The sequence below is a fragment of the Littorina saxatilis genome, linkage group LG17 (assembly GCF_037325665.1).
Source record: "Littorina saxatilis isolate snail1 linkage group LG17, US_GU_Lsax_2.0, whole genome shotgun sequence".
NCBI classification, from domain to species: Eukaryota; Metazoa; Mollusca; class Gastropoda; order Littorinimorpha; family Littorinidae; genus Littorina; species Littorina saxatilis.
Genome location: NC_090261.1, coordinates 58,338,732 through 58,358,516, shown reverse-complemented (window position 1 = coordinate 58,358,516; position 19,785 = coordinate 58,338,732). Strand labels below are relative to the sequence as shown.

At 43.4% G+C, this 19,785-nt stretch overlaps 1 protein-coding gene across 4 annotated transcripts in view; it reads left to right on the top strand.

Moving 5' to 3' along the window:
• The window catches only part of LOC138951826 (inositol-trisphosphate 3-kinase C-like), a 136,154-nt gene that overhangs the window by 104,156 nt on the left and 12,213 nt on the right, over nt 1–19,785 (top strand). For all 4 annotated transcript variants that reach the window (XM_070323377.1, XM_070323378.1, XM_070323380.1 and 1 more), the window contains 2 exons: nt 15,770–15,872; nt 19,247–19,387. In XM_070323377.1, the coding sequence (XP_070179478.1) occupies nt 15,770–15,872; nt 19,247–19,387 (244 nt within the window). The remainder of the gene's footprint in view (nt 1–15,769; nt 15,873–19,246; nt 19,388–19,785) is intronic.

Below are 19,785 nucleotides of genomic sequence, written 5' to 3'. Positions count from 1 at the left end.
CAACGATAATGCTGCTGGCATTGACGGTAGTGGTTGTGTTGGGAAGGATGATGAGGATGGTTGTAATGATGATGATGATGATGATGATGATGATGATGATGCGTTAACCACTGGGACTTCCCATATTCATCATCATCATCATCATCATCATCATCATCATCATCATCATCATCATCATCATCATCATCATCATCACAACCATCATCATCAGAAGCAGAAACGGCAACTACAAAGACAGCAACATCAGCAACATAAACAAGAATAAACACCACTACTACTCCTAGCTACTACTACTTCTAACGAAAATTCAGAGCAAGTGGGTAGTAAGTGTGAGAGAGCGCCAGATACTTCCATGTCTGGAAAAGATAGGTGGTCACGAACTCCAGTGTATCGAGGAAAAACCCACCAATTGTCACTTCATCAATCCAGACTGGCCTGAAACTCTCTCTCTCTCTCTCTCTCTCTCTCTCTCTCTCTCTCTCTCTCTCTCTCTCTCTCTCTCTCTCTCTCTCTCACAGTGATGTTCAGATAAAGAAAATAAACACACTTCACGAGAGAGGTGTAAAGTTATTAAACCGAGATCCCAATATGACTACTCAAGAAAAATACACTCAACTGAACATTCTTCCGCTACAACAGCAGTTCTTTTTAAATGCTAGTGTTTTCATGTTCAAAATGTACAACCATGAAACACCTTCATACATCCAAGACCTGTTTGAGCGTCCTCCTGGTAGAGCGAGGCTTTTGAACTATACGCTACCGCTCCCACGCATTGATTTGTATAAATCTAGTTTATCTTACTGGGGATCGCTTGTGTGGAATTTACTTCCAATATAATGTATTTCAATTCATCGACAGTGATAGGGTGTAAATGCTGCAGACTTTAAAGTCTCACGTGACCCATTCCTCTCGGAATTGTGGGAGATAAAATTACATAATTAGGCCCCTATGACGAGCTTACCTGAGTAAGTGAAGTCTAATTGTGGTTTTATCGACCACAATGTAGAGAGGAAAGGGATTACGTGCCTCGCCCTAAGTTGTCTTCAGAGTTATACCGATAACCGTTTTCCCTCCCTATCCCTTTCCTCTCTCTTTCTCTTTTTTCTGCACCATTTACACGTCGTTAAACAGTGACGTATTCCGCCTTCTATCTCACGTAATCCCTTTCCTCTCTACATTGTGGTCGATAAAACCACAATTAGACTTCACTTACTCAGGTAAGCTCGTCATAATTATGTAAATGTATTGTAAAACATGTCAAACCCTTTTGTCTTTTAAAAAAAATATTCGAAAATATCTTTGTCAAAAATAATTCTCTCCCTACACTTGAAAATCATAACTGTTACTGCATCACATCTTAATCATCATTTTATTAATCTATGAACCACGGTATTATAGCTAGTGTTTTTGTTAGTTTTAACCTGATTACAAATTCTTAGTTAATTAGTTATTCGTTTGGCTGTTTAAAACATGTTATATAAATATATAAATGTAATGTATGTCATGTATGCATGTCTAAAAGGGACAGGTTGGAAGATTAGGCATCGCCTAAAACCTTTATCCCTTTGTATTAAAGTTTTGAATCTGAATCTGAATTCCTCTCTCTCTCTCTCTCTTTGTTCTGTCTGTCTGTCTGTGTGTCTCTCTGTTCTCTGTGTGTGTCTCTCACCCCTCTCCCCTATCTCTTTCTCTCTCCTGTGTGTCTCTCTCCCTTTCTCTCTCTCCCTTTCTCTCTCTCCTTTTTCTCTCGCTCTCTTTCTGTCTGGGGTTTGCATAAGAGGACGGCTATCACTTCACTGTCGTTTCCTCAAAATAATGTCCTATATTATTATCTCCTGTATTTTCAGCTAACTATTGACACCTCATTAGCCGACGATCTTTACTTTCATAACTTTCACAACTTTCATAACTACATGTTCACACACTCACGCTGTCCTGCGTCCCGCTCTTGCTTCGTCTCTCCACGCATCCTCTCTCGTCATGCGCTGTGTGTGTGTGTGTGTGTGTGTGTCTGTCTGTCGGTCTGTCTGTCCGTGTGCTTGTGTGTGTGTGTGTGTGTACATGTGTGTGTGTGTGTGTGTGTGTGTGTGTGGCTGGCTGGCTGGCTGGCTGTACCTCTGGCTGGCTGGCTGTGCCTCTGTGTTTGTCTGTCTGTGTCTGCATCTCTTGGCATCGAACACTTTCTACTTCCAAAGGGGTCGCCCACGATTGATTGATTGTTAGTGAATCAGCTGCATAAATCTTTTTAAATGTTTGTCTGTCCGTGTTTCTGCCCCTCTGGCTGGCTGGCTGTAAATGTCTGTGTGGGTCTGAGTCTCTATGTCTGTGTGTGCTTTGCTTTGACTCTAAACCGAGGGGCTTAGAAATCTGACTTACTAAACAGTGTTTTAATTGACGCACGAAACTGATTGTGCTATAAGTGGCAAACTCAAAAGAACTATTATCAGTCCATCAAGAGATTTTGTAAATCACATTTTTCCGTTTTTCAGGGCGATGATTTTATTTTGTTGTTTGTCTGTGTGTAAGGGGTTACCAGTGCGTCGACATGTTAGTGTTTATAAGTCAGTATCGAGTCTCTGTGGTGCATCCATACTGCGAAAATGTTCTTTCGTAAGAGACACGAAAATCACAGATATTTTCTGTTTCTATTATATATACAAGTATTAGCGGCTAATTTCCGAAGCAAGGCATGAGTAAAACCATTTATTTTTCTTTACACAAAAGATTCTTACTGACAGAGCGAGAATGCGAGAGTTCTTCGTTTGTTGGGTTGTTTTGTTTCTTCCTGCGTTTTTCTCGAATTTGGCAGATTTAGATTTTATGTACAGCACACACGTTATGTGAAAAATTCATTTTGATAATTTAGGCACAACACACAACGATGGTGATTCATCGGAAGGGTCAGCTTTTCCTGACGACTACTACGCATTAGTTTGGAGAAGGACGATATGGGTCGGGAAGACGAGGGGAAGGGAGTGTTCGGGGTTCTGAATGTAAAATGAATTTGTCTGACATGTTATCTTACTTTCCGTTGATGTCAAGTTTTGCAGTCAGCGAAACGGTGCAAAATTGGACATTTCATCATATCTACGAGTTTCTTTAGGGAGCGGGTTTTCTTTTTTCTTCACGTAACATATCCGGTTCAGTCCTGCGGATTTGAAGTTCCTCCGTTGGTTGGGAAGTAGCTGCCTGGTACATACAGATATATTATTGTTACAAAAGCCAGAACATATGATTGGTCGGTCAAATATGAACAGTTAACTGGTGAGAGGGGGGGGGGGGGAGAGGGGGTATAGAAAGTCTCCGTTTTCCGTTTTTGCACGACCGTGACTATGCGCGGGACAGGTATCAGGTTCCCCGCAGTGGTCACCATGGTAACACTAACCGCACTAGCTAGGCAGTGATGTGCAATCGTCAGGTAGGTAAAGCATTGATCAGACCTGTGAAAAGTCTGCCGCGGGGTAGATATTGATTTTTCTTTCTTCTTCTTGTCAACCTTTCCATCGTCCCCACCCTTCCATCCCAGCCTTCTATCTGACTCTTGCTCTTCTGGAAGCAAAGTGATAATGTAGCTGACCACTGGGTTGCGTTAGGCAATGCAGCAGGGTGGCCGTCGCGCGCGCGCTTGTGTGTGTGTGTGTGTGTTATTTGTCTGTGGTTGTCACATCCTCTCTTCAGTCGCGGTGCCTACTCGCTTTGTTCGACTCTGCTGACAATAATAATTCACTCTCTTAGAGACTCGGGTCAGTGTTGTCGAGACTGACCACGGTGATTGATGTCCTTCGGTGACAGATTACTGCACAGTGGCAAAGCGCTTTTTGCTGTCTTTTGAAGTGGACTCTTCAAATTTCACTTGGAGAGGATTGACACACACGGACAAAACCGTAATTGCTGTTGCTCTTTGACGTGAACTCTTGACTTTGGTTGCTGTGAGTATCCATGTGAGTGCCTGAACACTTTCCTTTAGTGGTGAGAATTCACAAAAAGGCGAACTTGTAATTGTTAGTCGGCGCTGTTTGAAGTGAACACTTATCTTGGGTTGTGAAGAAAAAACCCGTCACCATTGAAGCGACTTTCCACCATTGGCCCAGGCCTAGGCCTGAGTTCTCTTTGGTCTTAAAGATGCACACGTTGCAACACAAACATGTGCCGTCATCAGGGTCTTCAAAACCGCGTCGGCTCGAAGACTTCTTTCTGTCCGTCAATCTCCGAAGACGGAACATCAAGACTGTGAGTTTAATTTCTCCTTTGGGTGTTACATTGTGCACGTGCTTACGGATAGACACGTTTTGCATACATAGCCTATTCTCACGCACTCAAACACGCTTGCACGCACTTATGCAGCTTACAGACACGCACGCAAAAACAGAGACAGACAGAAACATACACTCACGCATCAATGTCCACACACAAACACGCACACACTCACGCACGCAGATTTACACACCGACACACACACGAACACACACACACACACACACACACACACACACACACACACACACACACACATATATATATATATATATATATGTATATTTATTCCCCCCTCTGCTTCTTTACCTCTGTAAACTTGTAGAGCTAGTTATTTTTCGATAATGACCCAGCAACCAAACAAATAACGAGCCAGCAACAGCCTGAATCCTCGATAGTGCAATGGGTTGAGAAGCTGTTCTGTTTCGGTACTACTTTTGCGACTGAAAAGTTCCAAACGCTCTATACGTACGAAGTATACATCTCTGGAGCAAACAATACAAACATACCGCATTTAAATTAACAACTACAGGCCTGAACACATGAATCTCCATATAAAATCCATGAGTTCGGTTGTTTTCTGAATCTAGATCTGCAGTGCACAAACCGTTCATCACAAGCAAATTCCCAAGGCAAGTAACTCATACTCTGGCGACAAGAGTAGTTCCCCTTCTTTTAACGCAGTTTCTTCGACAACACTGACTGCAATCCGACGGTCAGTTTTCAACAATATTTCATTTTATAAACAGATCACACGCAACCAAATGCACACATCTCATCAATTTAAACAACATAAAGCGGTTTCATACACTATTTTCCCCAGAAAACTGAACTTCATACAGTAATTAACGTTGGAACACGGGTGTAAAAGTTCGTCTGCTAGTCCCATTTGACGAAAGAACATTTACTAAACGATACTAAAACATAAACAGAACACACAATATCTGCCTTTACCGCCACAGCAGAATAACAGCATATCTGTGTACTTGATTTTAGTCCAAAACAGGGAAACTGAAAAGAAGTGTTAACAGAATGGAATGATTTGCACGGAACTATACAACCGCGCATTAATCGATCGCCTGCGCAGGTTGACTGGTTGAGTGATTCGGATTCGATCAAACTTTCGCACAAAAACTCCTGTTTTTTTGGAATAACTGAAGAAAGGAGGAATAAAGAGGTTACACACCTCGTCTCAGTGATTATTAAAAATAATGGTCTCAGTTCGCGGTCATGAAAAAGCTCGCTGAAGCTCGCATTTTTCATGATCCGCTAACTTCGACCATTATTTTTGATAATCACTGAGACTCGGCATGTAACCTCTACATATATATATACACACACACACAAGCACACGATTATCTCTCATAATATTCCGTGCCTCCCAACTCTCTCTCTCTCTCTCTCTCTCTCTCTCTCTCTCTCTCTCTCTCTCTCTCTACAAAACAAAAGCCACCCCACAGTACAGCTTGACTGATATCATCTGTTTACTTATCGGTATTCTTTCTTGTTGTTTTTTGCCGCCAGAGGTGTTTTGCACAAATGAATATGTACACGTATTACTGAATTTATCCGTTTACCATAACAACAGCCAAGGAATGCGATGACACACAACTCGGCGAATGAACCCAAAGTTCTGACGTACGTTATTCCGATACTGATAACAACACGACTTGTTTGCTGCGTTTGGTACGGACACAGAACACCCATTTTTCTTTAAACGTATTTTCACACAGTAGGAGCAAGAGACTACAGGTGAGAAGAACAAGAACAATATAACATTGGAAATGTACTCACTAAAAACATGGACAATAAAAAACGACCAAGCTTCCTTCAAGCTTCTTGTTATTTTTTGATTGTCAATGTTTCTGATGATTCTTTCTTTATTTGGTGTTTAACGTCGTTTTCAACCACGAAGGGTTATATCGCGACGGGGAAAGGGGGAAGATGGGATAGAGCCACTTGTCAATTGTTTCTTGTTCACAAAAGCACTAATCAAAAATTTGCTCCAGGGGCTTGCAACGTAGTACAATATATGACCTTACTGGGAGAATGCAAGTTTCCAGTACAAAGGACTTAACATTTCTTACATACTGCTTGACTAAAATCTTTACAAAAATTGACTATATTCTATACAAGAACCACTTAACAAGGGTAAAAGGAGAAACAGAATCCGTTAGTCGCCTCTTACGACATGCTGGGGAGCATCGGGTAAATTCTTCCCCCTAACCCGCGGGGGGTTTCTGATGATTACATGTCCATTCTTATCTTGAATTCTCACATCTTTCGTCTGGCCGAATAAATTATAACGGACCACCGGGGGCGGGAGCGAAGCCCGGCGACGATGATGAGTTAGATAAGTGTGGCAAACATATCATCAAGTTGACCCACATTTGTTCATATTTGGCTGTATGGTCATTTGCATTTAAGCCAGGTCAACATTCAACAAAGACGGTGTCTGTGCCTAATTACTGACGCGAAAAGGGAAATGAAAGCAAACTGTGTTGGTACAACCAGGCATTAGATGAAAGCTTATCAGGGATGTCCGTTGTGTAGAGTATACACTTGTACAACCTGTCCCGGTATCTTTTCATTTATCAGTAGTTAGCGAAGGATTGACCGAGTAGGGTGTTAAGTTAAGTGTGTTTGTCAGGGCTGCTACTGTGTTAGCTGTTTTGTATTTGCTTGAGTGAAAACTGTGTAATAATCAGTGGTTGCAAAGCATTTGCGTTTACAACAGGATATGTGCAGTTTGTAAGTTGCCTTAGGAGTGTGCATACATATATGGGATGTTCTGTCAAACTGAGGTAGAAGCATAGTTGGAACATGTGCGGTTTAGATTGTGGTTTGTTGCCATCATTTTCTCCTGCATCGTGGTTTAAGGTGAGTTGTAAGAGAGAGAGAGAGTGAGTTGTAAGAGAGAGAGAGAGTGGGTTGTAAGAGAGAGAGTGAGTTGTAAGAGAGAGAGAGAGTGAGTTGTGAGAGGGAGAGAGTGAGTTGTAAGAGAGAGAGTGAGTTGTAAGAGAGAGTGAGTTGTAAGAGAGAGAGTGAGTTGTAAGAGAGAGAGTGAGTTGTAAGAGAGAGTGAGTTGTAAGAGAGAGAGTGAGTTGTAAGAGAGAGAGTGAGTTGTAAGAGAGAGAGAGAGTGAGTTGTGAGAGGGAGAGAGTGAGTTGTAAGAGAGAGAGTGAGTTGTAAGAGAGAGAGAGTGAGTTGTAAGAGAGAGAGAGTGAGTTGTAAGAGAGAGAGAGAGTGAGTTGTAAGAGAGAGAGAGAGAGTTGTAAGAGAGAGAGTGAGTTGTAAGAGAGAGAGTGAGTTGTGAGAGAGAGAGAGTGAGTTGTAAGAGAGAGAGAGAGTGAGTTGTAAGAGAGAGAGTGAGTTGTAAGAGAGAGAGAGAGTTGTAAAGAGAGAGTGAGTTGTAAGAGAGAGTGAGTTGTAAGAGAGAGAGTTGCAAGAGAGAGAGAGAGTGAGTTGTAAGAGAGAGAGTGAGTTGTAAGAGAGAGAGAGAGTGAGTTGTAAGAGAGAGAGTGAGTTGTAAGAGAGAGAGAGTGAGTTGTAAAGAGAGAGTTAGTTGTAAGAGAGAGAGAGTGAGTTGAAAGAGAGAGAGTTGCAAGAGAGAGAGAGTGAGTTGTAAGAGAGAGTGAGTTGTAAGAGAGAGAGAGAGAGTGAGTTGTAAGAGAGAGAGTGAGTTGTAAGAGAGTGAGTTGTAAGAGAGAGAGTGAGTTGTAAGAGAGAGAGTGAGTTGTGAGAGGGAGAGAGTGAGTTGTAAGAGAGAGTGACTTGTAAGAGAGAGAGTGAGTTGTAAGAGAGAGTGAGTTGTAAGAGAGAGAGTGAGTTGTGAGAGGGAGAACTTAGAACTCAGAAAGTTTAATCGCCAAAACTTGATAGTTCATTGCGATGGGGAGGTTCGGGGAGAGGGAAACAATTTCGAGAACAAGAAACGTGTTTCAATGTACAAATCATGGGGAGGATTCACGGTTTCCATCCCTTATCCGACATGGTCATTCCGTTTGTAAAGTAATTTACACATTTCTCCGAATGGGTCGATCAGCATGATAAGCAAAAGTCCCGAATCATTTCCAGAAACAACGAATATGCGAACCGAATAATCAAAACTGTCAACTGAGGTAGAACCTTGTAACGTCCCTGAGCACAGACACTTGTTGTAGCACTGATCGGAGCTGATTTTCAAATTTCCCTCTGTCGACTGGTGCCTCGTGCCGAAGCTTGTAACAGTATACTCCTTTTCTTCTTGTGGGATGTGGCGAGCTGCTTGTTTTATCATCCAGCACGTCCCTGGAAGATCGTCGCTGCTGCAGTCTTTGACAAGCACAAAATCGTCTGTTTCACACAGCAATGACTGTCTGTCATCTGTGTTATCAAGGACCACCCGACGGAAATGGTTGTTTCTGTTCACATTTTTCAGTGCACGAACTGCTGCTCTGTCCTTCAGTTCCGACACACACTCCTTGTCCATTGCCTTTGTCTCTGACACATCCAGTGCTTGTGTGTATTCTTGCTGATACTGTGATGTCAGAAGGCAGGAATTCAAAACAAAAACATCCCGTGGCTCAGCGGTCCGTGGCGACAACAGCACACCGCCAGCTTCACCCTGCCCATTGTTATCACGCTCACTGCTTCTGTCGGAAATGCGTGCGGCACGTGCGAAAATGTCACTGTCACTGTGTTGTGTGTCATCGTCACATTCCAATGCCTGCTGTTGTTGTTGTTGGTTTGGGGGAGGATTTGGCAATGAACTCAATTTCTGACTTGCCTTTGACATTTCGATTAGGTCTTCTTGATCTCCAGTCTTTTTCGTCTGTCTCTGTCGTTCTTCGGCTCGTAACCTGTCGCGTTGAAGCTGGCTAGGCGGTTTACAACGGAAGTGCTGAGTAATGGCTGGTCGGGTCGCACGAGTCGCAGGACGACAGTAGTTTTTGTTCCTTCCGCGCAAACCTTCCAGGAACAGACGGTGTTTTCCTTTAGCAGGGCTTCCAGGGTACCTTCCAGAGCTGTTGGTAGTCCATCAGCTGGCATTTTGGGAGTTTTTCAGGTAAGAATCGAGAGCTCTAAATTTTCCGCCCTGCTGTGTGAGAGGGAGAGAGAGGGAGAGAGAGAGTGAGAGCGAGAGAGAGACGAACAGCCAGGTAGAGCGATTCTTCAACAAATAGACATATTTGATTTAACATCACTTTCGTAGTGATGTATTTTTTTTTTTAGAAATTGACGAACTCCTTTGACCCAGATGTGCGTCAGAACCCTAAAAAAAAAAAAAGCACTCTTAATTAACAAACTTCGTGATGTCCCCCACCACATCGCACACTTCACTTCACACATGCATCGTAGAAGGGTGAATTATTGAGAATGGCCCGGCTGTCCATTGATATGTGTTGAGTGGTGTAGGTGTGCATCCATATAAAATTATCACGTTCACCTGTGTCTGCGGTGTCGACCCCCCGCTGACACGGGGTGACACATGGAGGAAAAAGGCCCACCCTGACCCCATCTCACTGCACGGTTTCTCTCCATTGACGTGTGTCGGGGTGGAGCTGTTCATTCAACCTTGACTCTCTGACGTATGGAGTAGACTGGGGCTGAGTAGTCTAGTAGATCATTGACGGGTTTTTTGTGGGTTTTTTTAACGTTGGAGGAATGTGCACACAGTGGGGTCAAGGGGAGGAAGATGAGGGAGGGAATGGCCGCGAGTGATTGATGTAACATAGTTTTATGAATTAAAAACTTGATGGGAGCATACCGTCAATGCTTTGGAACCAGACAGACAGAGGGAGGGGGGGGGGGGGGGTTGTGTGGCAGGTTTTGGGTCCTACGTGTACGATGTGCCTGGAAACACCTCCGCACGGAGTGGTTTTGCAGCCAGCGCAGCATAGATAAAGAGGAACAATTTTCTCGGCTCGCGCGGCAGCAAGCACTATGTCTCTGGACGGTAGGTTGTAGGCATGAGCCTGGTTTTACAAACCTGTTCTTACTGGCTAAATGTAGAACATACACAGAGAGAGAGAGAGAGAGAGAGAGAGAGAGAGAGAGAGAGAGAGAGAGAGAGAGAGAGAGAGAGAGAGAGAGAGAGAGACGGACGGACGGACGGACGGAGAGAGAGACGCACGGACAGCTAGACAGACTGACATTATACAAAAAAATAAAGCTGTTAGGCACACACACTTTGTGCTACAACCAGTCAACCTTGCCAGGTAAATTTACCTACATTTATGCAGTACATTAAAATATGTCAGCAAAGAAGGAAGGAGGTGCTGTTAGGCACGCGCCTCGCCTGACAGCCTGTCCTTGTAGGCAAGATTTACACTGTACACTGTGCACGAAAAGGGATAGAAGAGAATTACTTGTAATGTTAATGTAGTATGCAAGTCATGCGTGTATGTCGGAGAGAGAGAAGAGAGAGAGAGAGAGAGAGACAGAGAGACAGAGAGAGAGAGAGAGAGAGAGAGAGAGAGAGAGACAGAGAGACAGAGAGAGAGAGAGAGAGAGAGAGAGAGAGAGAGTTTTCACAGGTTGAACCTGTCCCTGAAAAACTGACAGCAAAATTTCAACAGCCACAACTCGGTCAAGCGAAACCACTTCTGAAGAAAAAATAAAAACCGACCCTGAAAATAATCCAACAAGCACGTTCAGTGGGCTGTATATTATATATATATATTTATATATTAGTGATAATGTGATAATGTATATACATCTAGGGCTGTTTTCAGTATTGTTGATAACATGTTCTGTTTGGTTGAGGGTATTCAGCTGGTATTTCCTTGTTTTCACTACCTATTTTATTCATGTTTTTATTACTTAGTTAGTGGAAGAATCGTTTGTAATGTATGTTTGATGGTGTATGCTTTTAATTAAGCGTTGCTGACTGCGAATGTAGATGTAAATGCTTGTATAACTGTGTTTTAAATTTTAAATGTGTCAAGCGCAAAGAGCATAATTGTAAAGTTATGATGTTGCGCTATATATAAATGCTCATTTATTATTATTATTATTATTATTATTATTATTATTATTATTATTATTATTATTATATGAATGCGCTTAAAACACACCCTCCTAATGGGTCTTAACCCACGCTTGAACGAACCGTAATCACCCTAAGAAATGACTCCTGCCAGGTAGGAATGTGGTTATACGTATGTTTCTCAGTCATACATGACACATGTAATGAATAATGGATAAGGCTGCATTGCTCTGACGACCACATAGGCCGGCCGGCTGACGAGGAACACTTGACGAGAAAGGAGTTGCTGATAAGAGTTTTAGTTTCACGGTTTGCTCTACCTAGAGGGCTAGCCAAATTTTGTCTACAACGAAAAGATCGCTGATTAAGTTGTAAGTCCCCTAAGGTGTTGTTTGATTCATAACGGAAAGACTCCTGTGGTTTGGTTTTAAGTGGAGAGAGAGAGGTGTGCTTTGTTCGTGCTTTGTTCGTCAGCCGTGAATCATGTTGTCAACTGCGTTTGTTGTAGTAAGGCGAGACGGCGTGTTGTGTGGACACAAAGGAGGGCCTTCCCCAAAGCATGTGATGATGATAATCATCGACGGATTTGTTCATTGAACACCTGTTCGTCTCAGTTATAAGAGTGCTGTGGTTGAAGTGGGAGGCCAACTTTGTGTTACTCTGAGAGATTGTGACCTTTTTCATTGAATAGCTGTCGGTTTCAGTTGTAGAAGCAAATAGTGGTTGAAGCTTGACTGGGACCATCTTTGTCGTTCATTGTTTATTGGATACTTGACACTTAGAGATTGCTACTTTGCCTTTCTTGGAGAATATCATCTCAAAATGTGCCTCTCACAAGAGCTGCGACAGAAAAGAAACAAAGGAAAGAGCCGCTGGTTGAATATGGTTTGTACAGGTTTATTTGATTATTCTGGTTGGTGATTGGTTGACTGTTCGACTTTCTGATTGACTGACTAATTGATTGATTGATTGATTGGTTGACTGGTCGATTTTCTGATTTGCTGATGGAATGATTGTTGATTGATTGATGTGCGTCGTTATATATCCAGGACAAGTGTGTTTAAAATCATACTGAGTACAGATATGCCGGTCATTCAGAGACTATGATCCTTTATTTTATTGATGCTAATACAATCTTGTTTATGGCGTTACTACTTTTTACATTTAGTCAAGTTTTGACAACATGTTTTAACGGAGAGGGGGGAATCGAGACGAGGGTGTGGTGTATGTGTGTGTGTGTGTGTGTGGAGCGATTTAGAGAAAACTACTAGACCGATCTTCATGAAATTTGACATGAGAGTTCCTGGGTATGATATCCCCAGACGGTGTTTTTTTTCATTTTTTTGATAAATGTCTTTGATGACGTCATATCCGGCTTTTCGTGAAAGTTGAGGCGGCACTGTCACGCTCTCATTTTTAAACCAAATTGGTTGAAATTTTGGTCAAGTAATCTTCGACGACGCCCGGACTTTGGTATTGCATTTCAGCTTGGAGGCTTACAAATTAATTAATGAGGTTGCTCATTAAAGTTGTCATTAAAATCGATTTTTCGCAAACAGATTTAAAACTGATTGCATCGTATTCTTCATGACATTCTGAATCTAAAAATATATTCATATGTCATGTTTACTCTTAAAATGTGATCACAATTAACGAAAATAGATTAATTAGTCTTTCGATTAAAATTTAAGAAATCGATCCAAAAATGATTTCATCTTATTCTTTATCGTTTCCTGATTCCAAAAACATATAGATATGATAGGTTGTATTCAACACAAGCTCAGAAAGTTAACACGAATACAGAAAAGCGCGCTTTCCTGCTTAGCACAATACGCTCCCGCGCTATTCTGGCGTGTGCATATCACTGCGTTTTGCACATGGGAGGTGAGCGATTTCCTTCTCGCGGGGATTGACGAAGCTGTACTGTCTTGGTGAAAAAAATACAGTGCGTTCAGTTTCATTCCGTGAGTTCGACAGCTTGACCAAATGTAGTAATTTCGCCTTACGCGACTTGTTTTTCTTTTCGAGTGTCATATTAATACTGTTTCCTTTTAAAGTTGAAGAGAATGGCAGTACAAGTTTAAGTGTCGACAAAGACAACATTTTTCATAGGGTTTGTTTTCTGACAGGAAGACACTTTGATAAACGACTTTCAGGGAGTCATCATCACATAAGCTTGCCAGATTTACTCTATGCTGCTTGACAGTATTATAAATGCGTTTCCTACTGTTTGGCTCAAGGTTGTGGGTTAATTTTCCGGTTTGTTTTTTACAACCAATTTGTGTCTGTCTGTCTATTTTCTGTCTGTCTCTCTGTCACTCTGTCTCTCTCCCTCCCTCTCTCCCTCTCTCTCTCTCTCCCTCTCTCTCCCTCTCTCTCTCTCTCTCTCCCTCCTCTCTCCTCTCTCTCTCTCCCTCCCTCTCTCTCTCCCCCTCCCTCTCTCTCTGTCCCTCTCTCTGTCCCTCCCTCTCTCTCTCTCTCCCTCTCTCTCCCTCTCCCCCTCTCTCTCTCTTTCTCTCTCTCTCTCTTTCCCACTCTCTCTCTCTCTCTCCTCTCTCTCTCTCTCCTCTCTCTCTCTCTCCTCTCTCTCTCTATCCCTCTCTCTCTCTTTCTCTCCTCTCTCTCTCCCTCGCTCTCTCCTCTCTCTCTCCTCTCTCTCCTCTCTCTCTCTCTCTCCTCTCTCTCTCTCTCTCCCTCTCTCTCCTCTCTCTCTCTCTCCTCTCTCTCTCTCCTCTCTCTCTCTCTCTCCCTCTCTCCTCTCTCTCTCTCTCTCCCTCTCTCTCCTCTCTCTCTCTCTCTCTCTCTCTCTCTCTCTCTCTCTCTCTCTCTCTCTCTCTCTCTCTCTGTGTCTTCTCTGCTCCCTTTACTTCTCTGCTCCCTTTACTTCTCTCTTTTTAATTTTAAATAACTTAATAACGGCTACTTTCCGAATTTGAAGTATACGCTCAACGTTGTTCATTTGTTCGCGGTCACGATTCTTTTTTTCCCAGGCAATCAGAGTCGCTATGATATCTATCTAATATCGAATACATACAATGGCCCTTGTGGCATGACTTCCCGCTTTAAGAAACCTGGTTTATTGTCAGTGTGTGTGTGTGTGTGTGTGTGTGTGTGTGTGTGTGTGTGTGTGTGTGTGTGTGTGTGTGTGTGTGTGTGTGTGTGTGCGTGTGCGTCTGTGTGTGCGTGCGTGTTTGTGTGTGCTCGCGCATTCATCCGCATGCAAACGGACATTACATATCATGCACATTTTCCGTTCTGTCTGTTTGATTAGTGATGTGGTTGTCTGCTGAGTATTTCCGTGCTTAGAAATAGTAAAATAGGAAATTGCACATTTGAAATAACGTATTGTAGTCTGGTTCTTGAACTTCCTGATATAGATCTGTAAATATTTATGGAAGGACTATGCTTATCTGTGTACGTAATCTGTCAATTGCGCGTTCTTTGTAGTCTCTAGATAGATAAAACATTGTTGTGACCGTTTTAGTATTTGATCCTTTAAATAGGTAGTATATATATATAAATTTGATGTAATCTAAACCGGTTCAAACATGGTATTCTAATGGCCTTGTCCTTTACGTGAAATTCTTCAAAAAAAATTCACCAAGGATGTTTAAATGTAATAAAATCACACAGTCGACCATATTTAAGACATATAACCTTTACAGTTTTTGCGTCAGAACAGTAGCACCGATGATTTGGTTCCAAATTTGAATTCTCCCTCTCTCCCTCCCCCTCGCCCCTCTCTCCCTCCCCCTCGCCCCTCTCTCTCTCCCCCTCGCCCCTCTCTCCCTCCCCCTCGCCCCTCTCTCCCTCCCCCTCGCCCCTCTCTCTCTCCCTGTCGTGTGTGTGTGTGTGTGTAGTTTAATTGAACTACTAGTCCAACATTTCCGAACGAATTTGCCCCGGTACCGGCGGAAAAACAGAGAGAATGATGACGAAGACAAAAGTTACATATCGTCTCGGTGCAAATCTTGCGCAAGAACCTTTTTTCTGAATTCGGTGAACTCCATCGGCTGTCAACGGGGGAACCTCTTATACAATGTAGCTCTTTTTCACGTATTTTTCGCCTCATTATATTACATGTAGCTTATGTATGCCATTGTATAACGAGCCGCCTAAGTGCACGATTAATGTTTGCATCACAGAGGAGCTTGCACAGAACTGTCAACTAACTGTTAACTTCCGTGGTGTGACTGTTGGTACCTTGCTAGACGCGCCTTTGTCTGAACCGTGTGTGTTTGTGTGTGTGTGTGCCTGTGTGCGTGTGCGTGTGTGTGTGTTTTTGTTTTTTGTTGTTTGCTGTCAAAGGGAGATATTTCTGATTCCTCGTGTACTTATTCAGACGCGCGCACTTGTAGAATTTGCTTGACGTGAATTGCTGAATTGTTTGTAGACTGGGTGTGGGAGAGCTTCACGATGCACGTTGGTCAGTCACTTTGTCTGTCTATCTTTGATTACTGTGGGTGTCTCTAAATGTATACGCTATGACTGCGATATTCTAAATGCCCGTGCATTGACCTGGACTTTCCTCTTTGTGTGTTGCAGCAAAGTTCGTGGAAGAAGATACGAAGCATCATCCGGTGGTCTCCTTTCATCCAGGTTTTTAAGAAGCATCGGTATCCATGGATACAGCTCGCTGGACATCAAGGTATGTTTCTATCTCTTCTTCCCATTGACCACCGAGTAATATCTCCTGAAGGCTCATTTTACTGTCTGTTGTAATTGTTGTTTGTTTGTTTTTTGTTGCTGGGGGGAGGTGTTTTGTGTGTGTGTGTGTGTGTGTGTTTGTGTGTGTGTGTGTGTGTGTGTGTGTGTGTGTGTGTGTGTGTGTGTGTGTGTGTGTGTGTGTTTTCCATCAGACTTTGGTAACGGTGAAACGTAAAAACAATGTCTTTGTGTGGAAGTAACGTCCCATAGCCCGCTTTAAAGTTTCGTCATTACCTCAAACAAAGAAGCTTCACCCTGAAATGAAGGATTTGAAAATTTATAAAATGGTTACAATTGTGTTTTTTGTTAAGGGGAAATACATACAGTAGGCTACGTGAGTGTGCCATAAATATATTTTAAAACCCGGCGTTTCTTTTCAGGCTGCAACTTCCCCCAATATTGTCTCCCTTCGTTAGAGGCACATTCCCATTTTGTAAATGAAAGGGCACCCCTTAAAGATATTGTTCTAAATTAGGCAGGGAGGGTGTGCGGAAGAACATTTTCAATTTTTATGTAATATTTTAATGGACAATAAAGTGCTGTTATTGTTATTGTTATTGTTATTATTATTAACTCTGGCTTAACTTCGATCCTGAAGAAAGACTGGCAAGAAATAATTATGGGGATATTTATCTGAGGGCAGTTGTAATTCGCTGTGCGTGCTTCATCCGCGGTTATGAAACGTAAACAGACATCACATTCGCTGCTCATTATCAGCCACTTGACCTCAGACTAGAATCCCCTTAAGCGGATGCTCCGCAGGAAACAACGACTCTTCAAGCGAGCCAAGCATAGCAAGATCTGGACGGAGTATAGAAACTTCCAAAAAATCTGTAAACGCGCTATGCGTCGCGTGAGTGGAGCTACATAAACGATAAGATCCAAGCAGGCTTGTCCAGCAATAAAACAAAACCCTTTTGGAACTTCATTAAGTCCCGCCGACAGGACAACACCGGCGTTTCCCCCTTAAACACAAGGGCAAACTTGTAAACGATAGCGTAGGGAAAGCAAAACTTCTCCTCGACCAGTTCAAATCAGTATTCACAAAGAGTGCTAACTTCACCCCCCCTCCCCCACCCCCCGCCGTCAGTCCCATAGAGCAGATTGAAGTGACCACAGCTGGAGTAGCTAAACTGCTACGTGACCTCAACCCCGCCAAAGCCCCAGGCCCCGACAGCATACCCAACCTGGTCCTAAAGACCTGCGCCGACCAGATTGCACCTGCTCTCCGTGCAATCTTCCAGAGATCCCTGGATAGTGGTTCTCTCCCTTCCGACTGGCTCCAGGCCAACATCTCCTGTGTATTCAAAAAGGGTGATCGCCACCTCCCCGCGAACTACCGTCCCATCTCCCTCACTTCCATCCCTTGCAAACTCCTAGAACATATTATATGCCGCCACATCTTCACACATCTCGACTCGCATAACATCCTCACGCATCTAAACCATGGTTTCCGTTCTGGATTCTCGTGTGAAACCCAACTTCTCACCACAACCCACGACCTCTTGACCACCTTCGACCAAAGAAAACAAGTAGATGTCGCTGTGCTTGATTTTTCTAAAGCGTTCGACACTGTTCCCCACCCCCACCTTCTCCACAAACTCTCCTGTTATGGCATAAACGGCCCCCTACTCAACTGGCTCACGTCGTTCCTCACTAAGCGCTCCATGAAAGTTGTACTCGAGGGTACTTCATCCGAATCAACTACAGTAGACTCTGGCGTCCCGCAGGGGACGGTGCTCGGCCCACTACTCTTCCTTGTCCATATTAACGACCTGCCAGCCTCCGTATCGTCCCACGTCCGCTTGTTCGCCGACGACTGCCTGCTCTATAGGGAAATAAACTCCTTCACGGATCACCAATCCCTGCAACAAGACCTCAGACACCTCGAAGAGTGGGCGGTTACCTGGGGCATGCGCTTCAACGCCTCTAAATGCTATATCCTCAGTATAAACAAATCCTCTGACTTCTACTACCAACTGGACAACAGCATCCTCCAAAACGTTAGATCCACACCCTACCTTGGCATTCTCCTCTCAGACGACATGAAATGGAGCCCCCACATTTCTTCTATCACTAAAAAAGCAAACTGCACCCTTGGCTTTCTCCGCCGCAACCTCCAACGCTGCCCGCCTCGTTGCCGTCAGCAGGCCTACCTCTCCCTTGTCCGTCCCCTCCTGGAGTATGGGGCGGTTGTCTGGGACCCCTACCTGAAGAAAGACATTGACTGCATCGAACGCGTACAACGCAAAGCGTCGAGGTTTATCACAGGCGACTTCAGGTCGTCGACCCCCGGCAGCGTCACCAGACTCCTAGAGAAAACTGGACTCCAACCTCTGCAACAGCGACGTCAACAACTCCGTCTGACGTTCTTCTATAGGGTGGTTGAGGGGCTGGTACCGGCACTACCATCACACCAGTTCTTAACTGAGCAGAAGCAAGGCCGTAAAATCAGGCCAGTGAGACACTCTGACCATCACACATCCAACATCGTCTCACAGTATTCAAGAAACAATTCTAGACCCTATTCAGTGCCCCAAGGCCGCACTGATCAGTTTAGGAACTCCTTTTTTGTGAAGACGGCACAAGACTGGAATCTACTTGAGGACAATATTGTAACCTCCAAAAGCATTGGCATCTTTAAAGCCAAGCTAGCAGCCGTCCACCACCATTAGGCTGCCGCACTCTCCCCCGCTGCATTTATGCCAGTCTTCTGGTACCAAGCAGCGTAATCATCAAGATCAAAAAGATCAAGATCAACAGTTTCCTTAAATTTTGCGCAATGAAGGAGAACAGTTAAGCTAACGTGTCACCGTACGCCAAATGTCAATGTACTAACAGTCAAACTAGCCAGGGTTATACAAGGTTTGGAGCTTAATTGCTGTTATAAAATCATGGCGAAAGTTGATAACAAATTTAACGTTTTTAGAAGATTTTTTTTGATTTTTTACATTTAACAAAAAGGAAAGTCGTGGCAGATCCGCAAAGAGCGCATTATGTTCGTACATGATTGGTTTATAATGTATCTTATCTGTACCCCCCCCCCCCCCAAAAAAAAACAACAAAAAAAACAACATCATTATCATTTGTTTTTCTGTTCCATGATCGAAATGATTGGTTTACGATTGTATCTTCCTCAAATTTTAATTGGGGACCTTTTTTTTTTGCAGCAAGTTCCGTAACTTATTTGTTTTTTCATGATCGGAATGATTGGTTTTTGAATGTTATCTTCCTCCCTATTTTACATGGGATTTTTTCCATTTTTCTCTCCAGCAGGTTCCGTAAATCATGCGTCCATTTCTCTTGGTGTTGCAGGTAATTTCCAAGCGGGTGACGCGGGGTCGGTCTTGAAGAAGCTGGACAGTCGGGAACACCTGTGTTTTCAGCGTCTGATGGACGACCGTCTGCAGCCCTTCGTACCCGAGTTCAGAGGGGTGGTGGAGAAGGGTGGAGAACGTATCCTTTCGTTGATAACCCAGTCTTTGAAAACCCAGTCTTTCTCTGGATAACCCAGTCTTTGAAAACCCAGTCTTTCTCTGGATAACCCAGTCTTTGAAAACCCAGTCTTTCTCTGGATAACCCAGTCTTTGAAAACCCAGTCTTTCTCTGGATAACCCAGTCTTTGAAAACCCAGTCTTTCTCTGGATAACCCAGTCTTTGAAAACCCAGTCTTTCTCTGGATAACCCAGTCTTTGAAAACCCAGTCTTTCTCTGGATAATCCAGTCTTTTCTTGGATAACCCAGTCTTTGAAAACCCAGTCTTTCTCTGGATAACCCAGTCTTTGAAAACCCAGTCTTTCTCTGGATAATCCAGTCTTTTCTTGGATAACCCAGTCTTTGAAAACCCAGTCTTT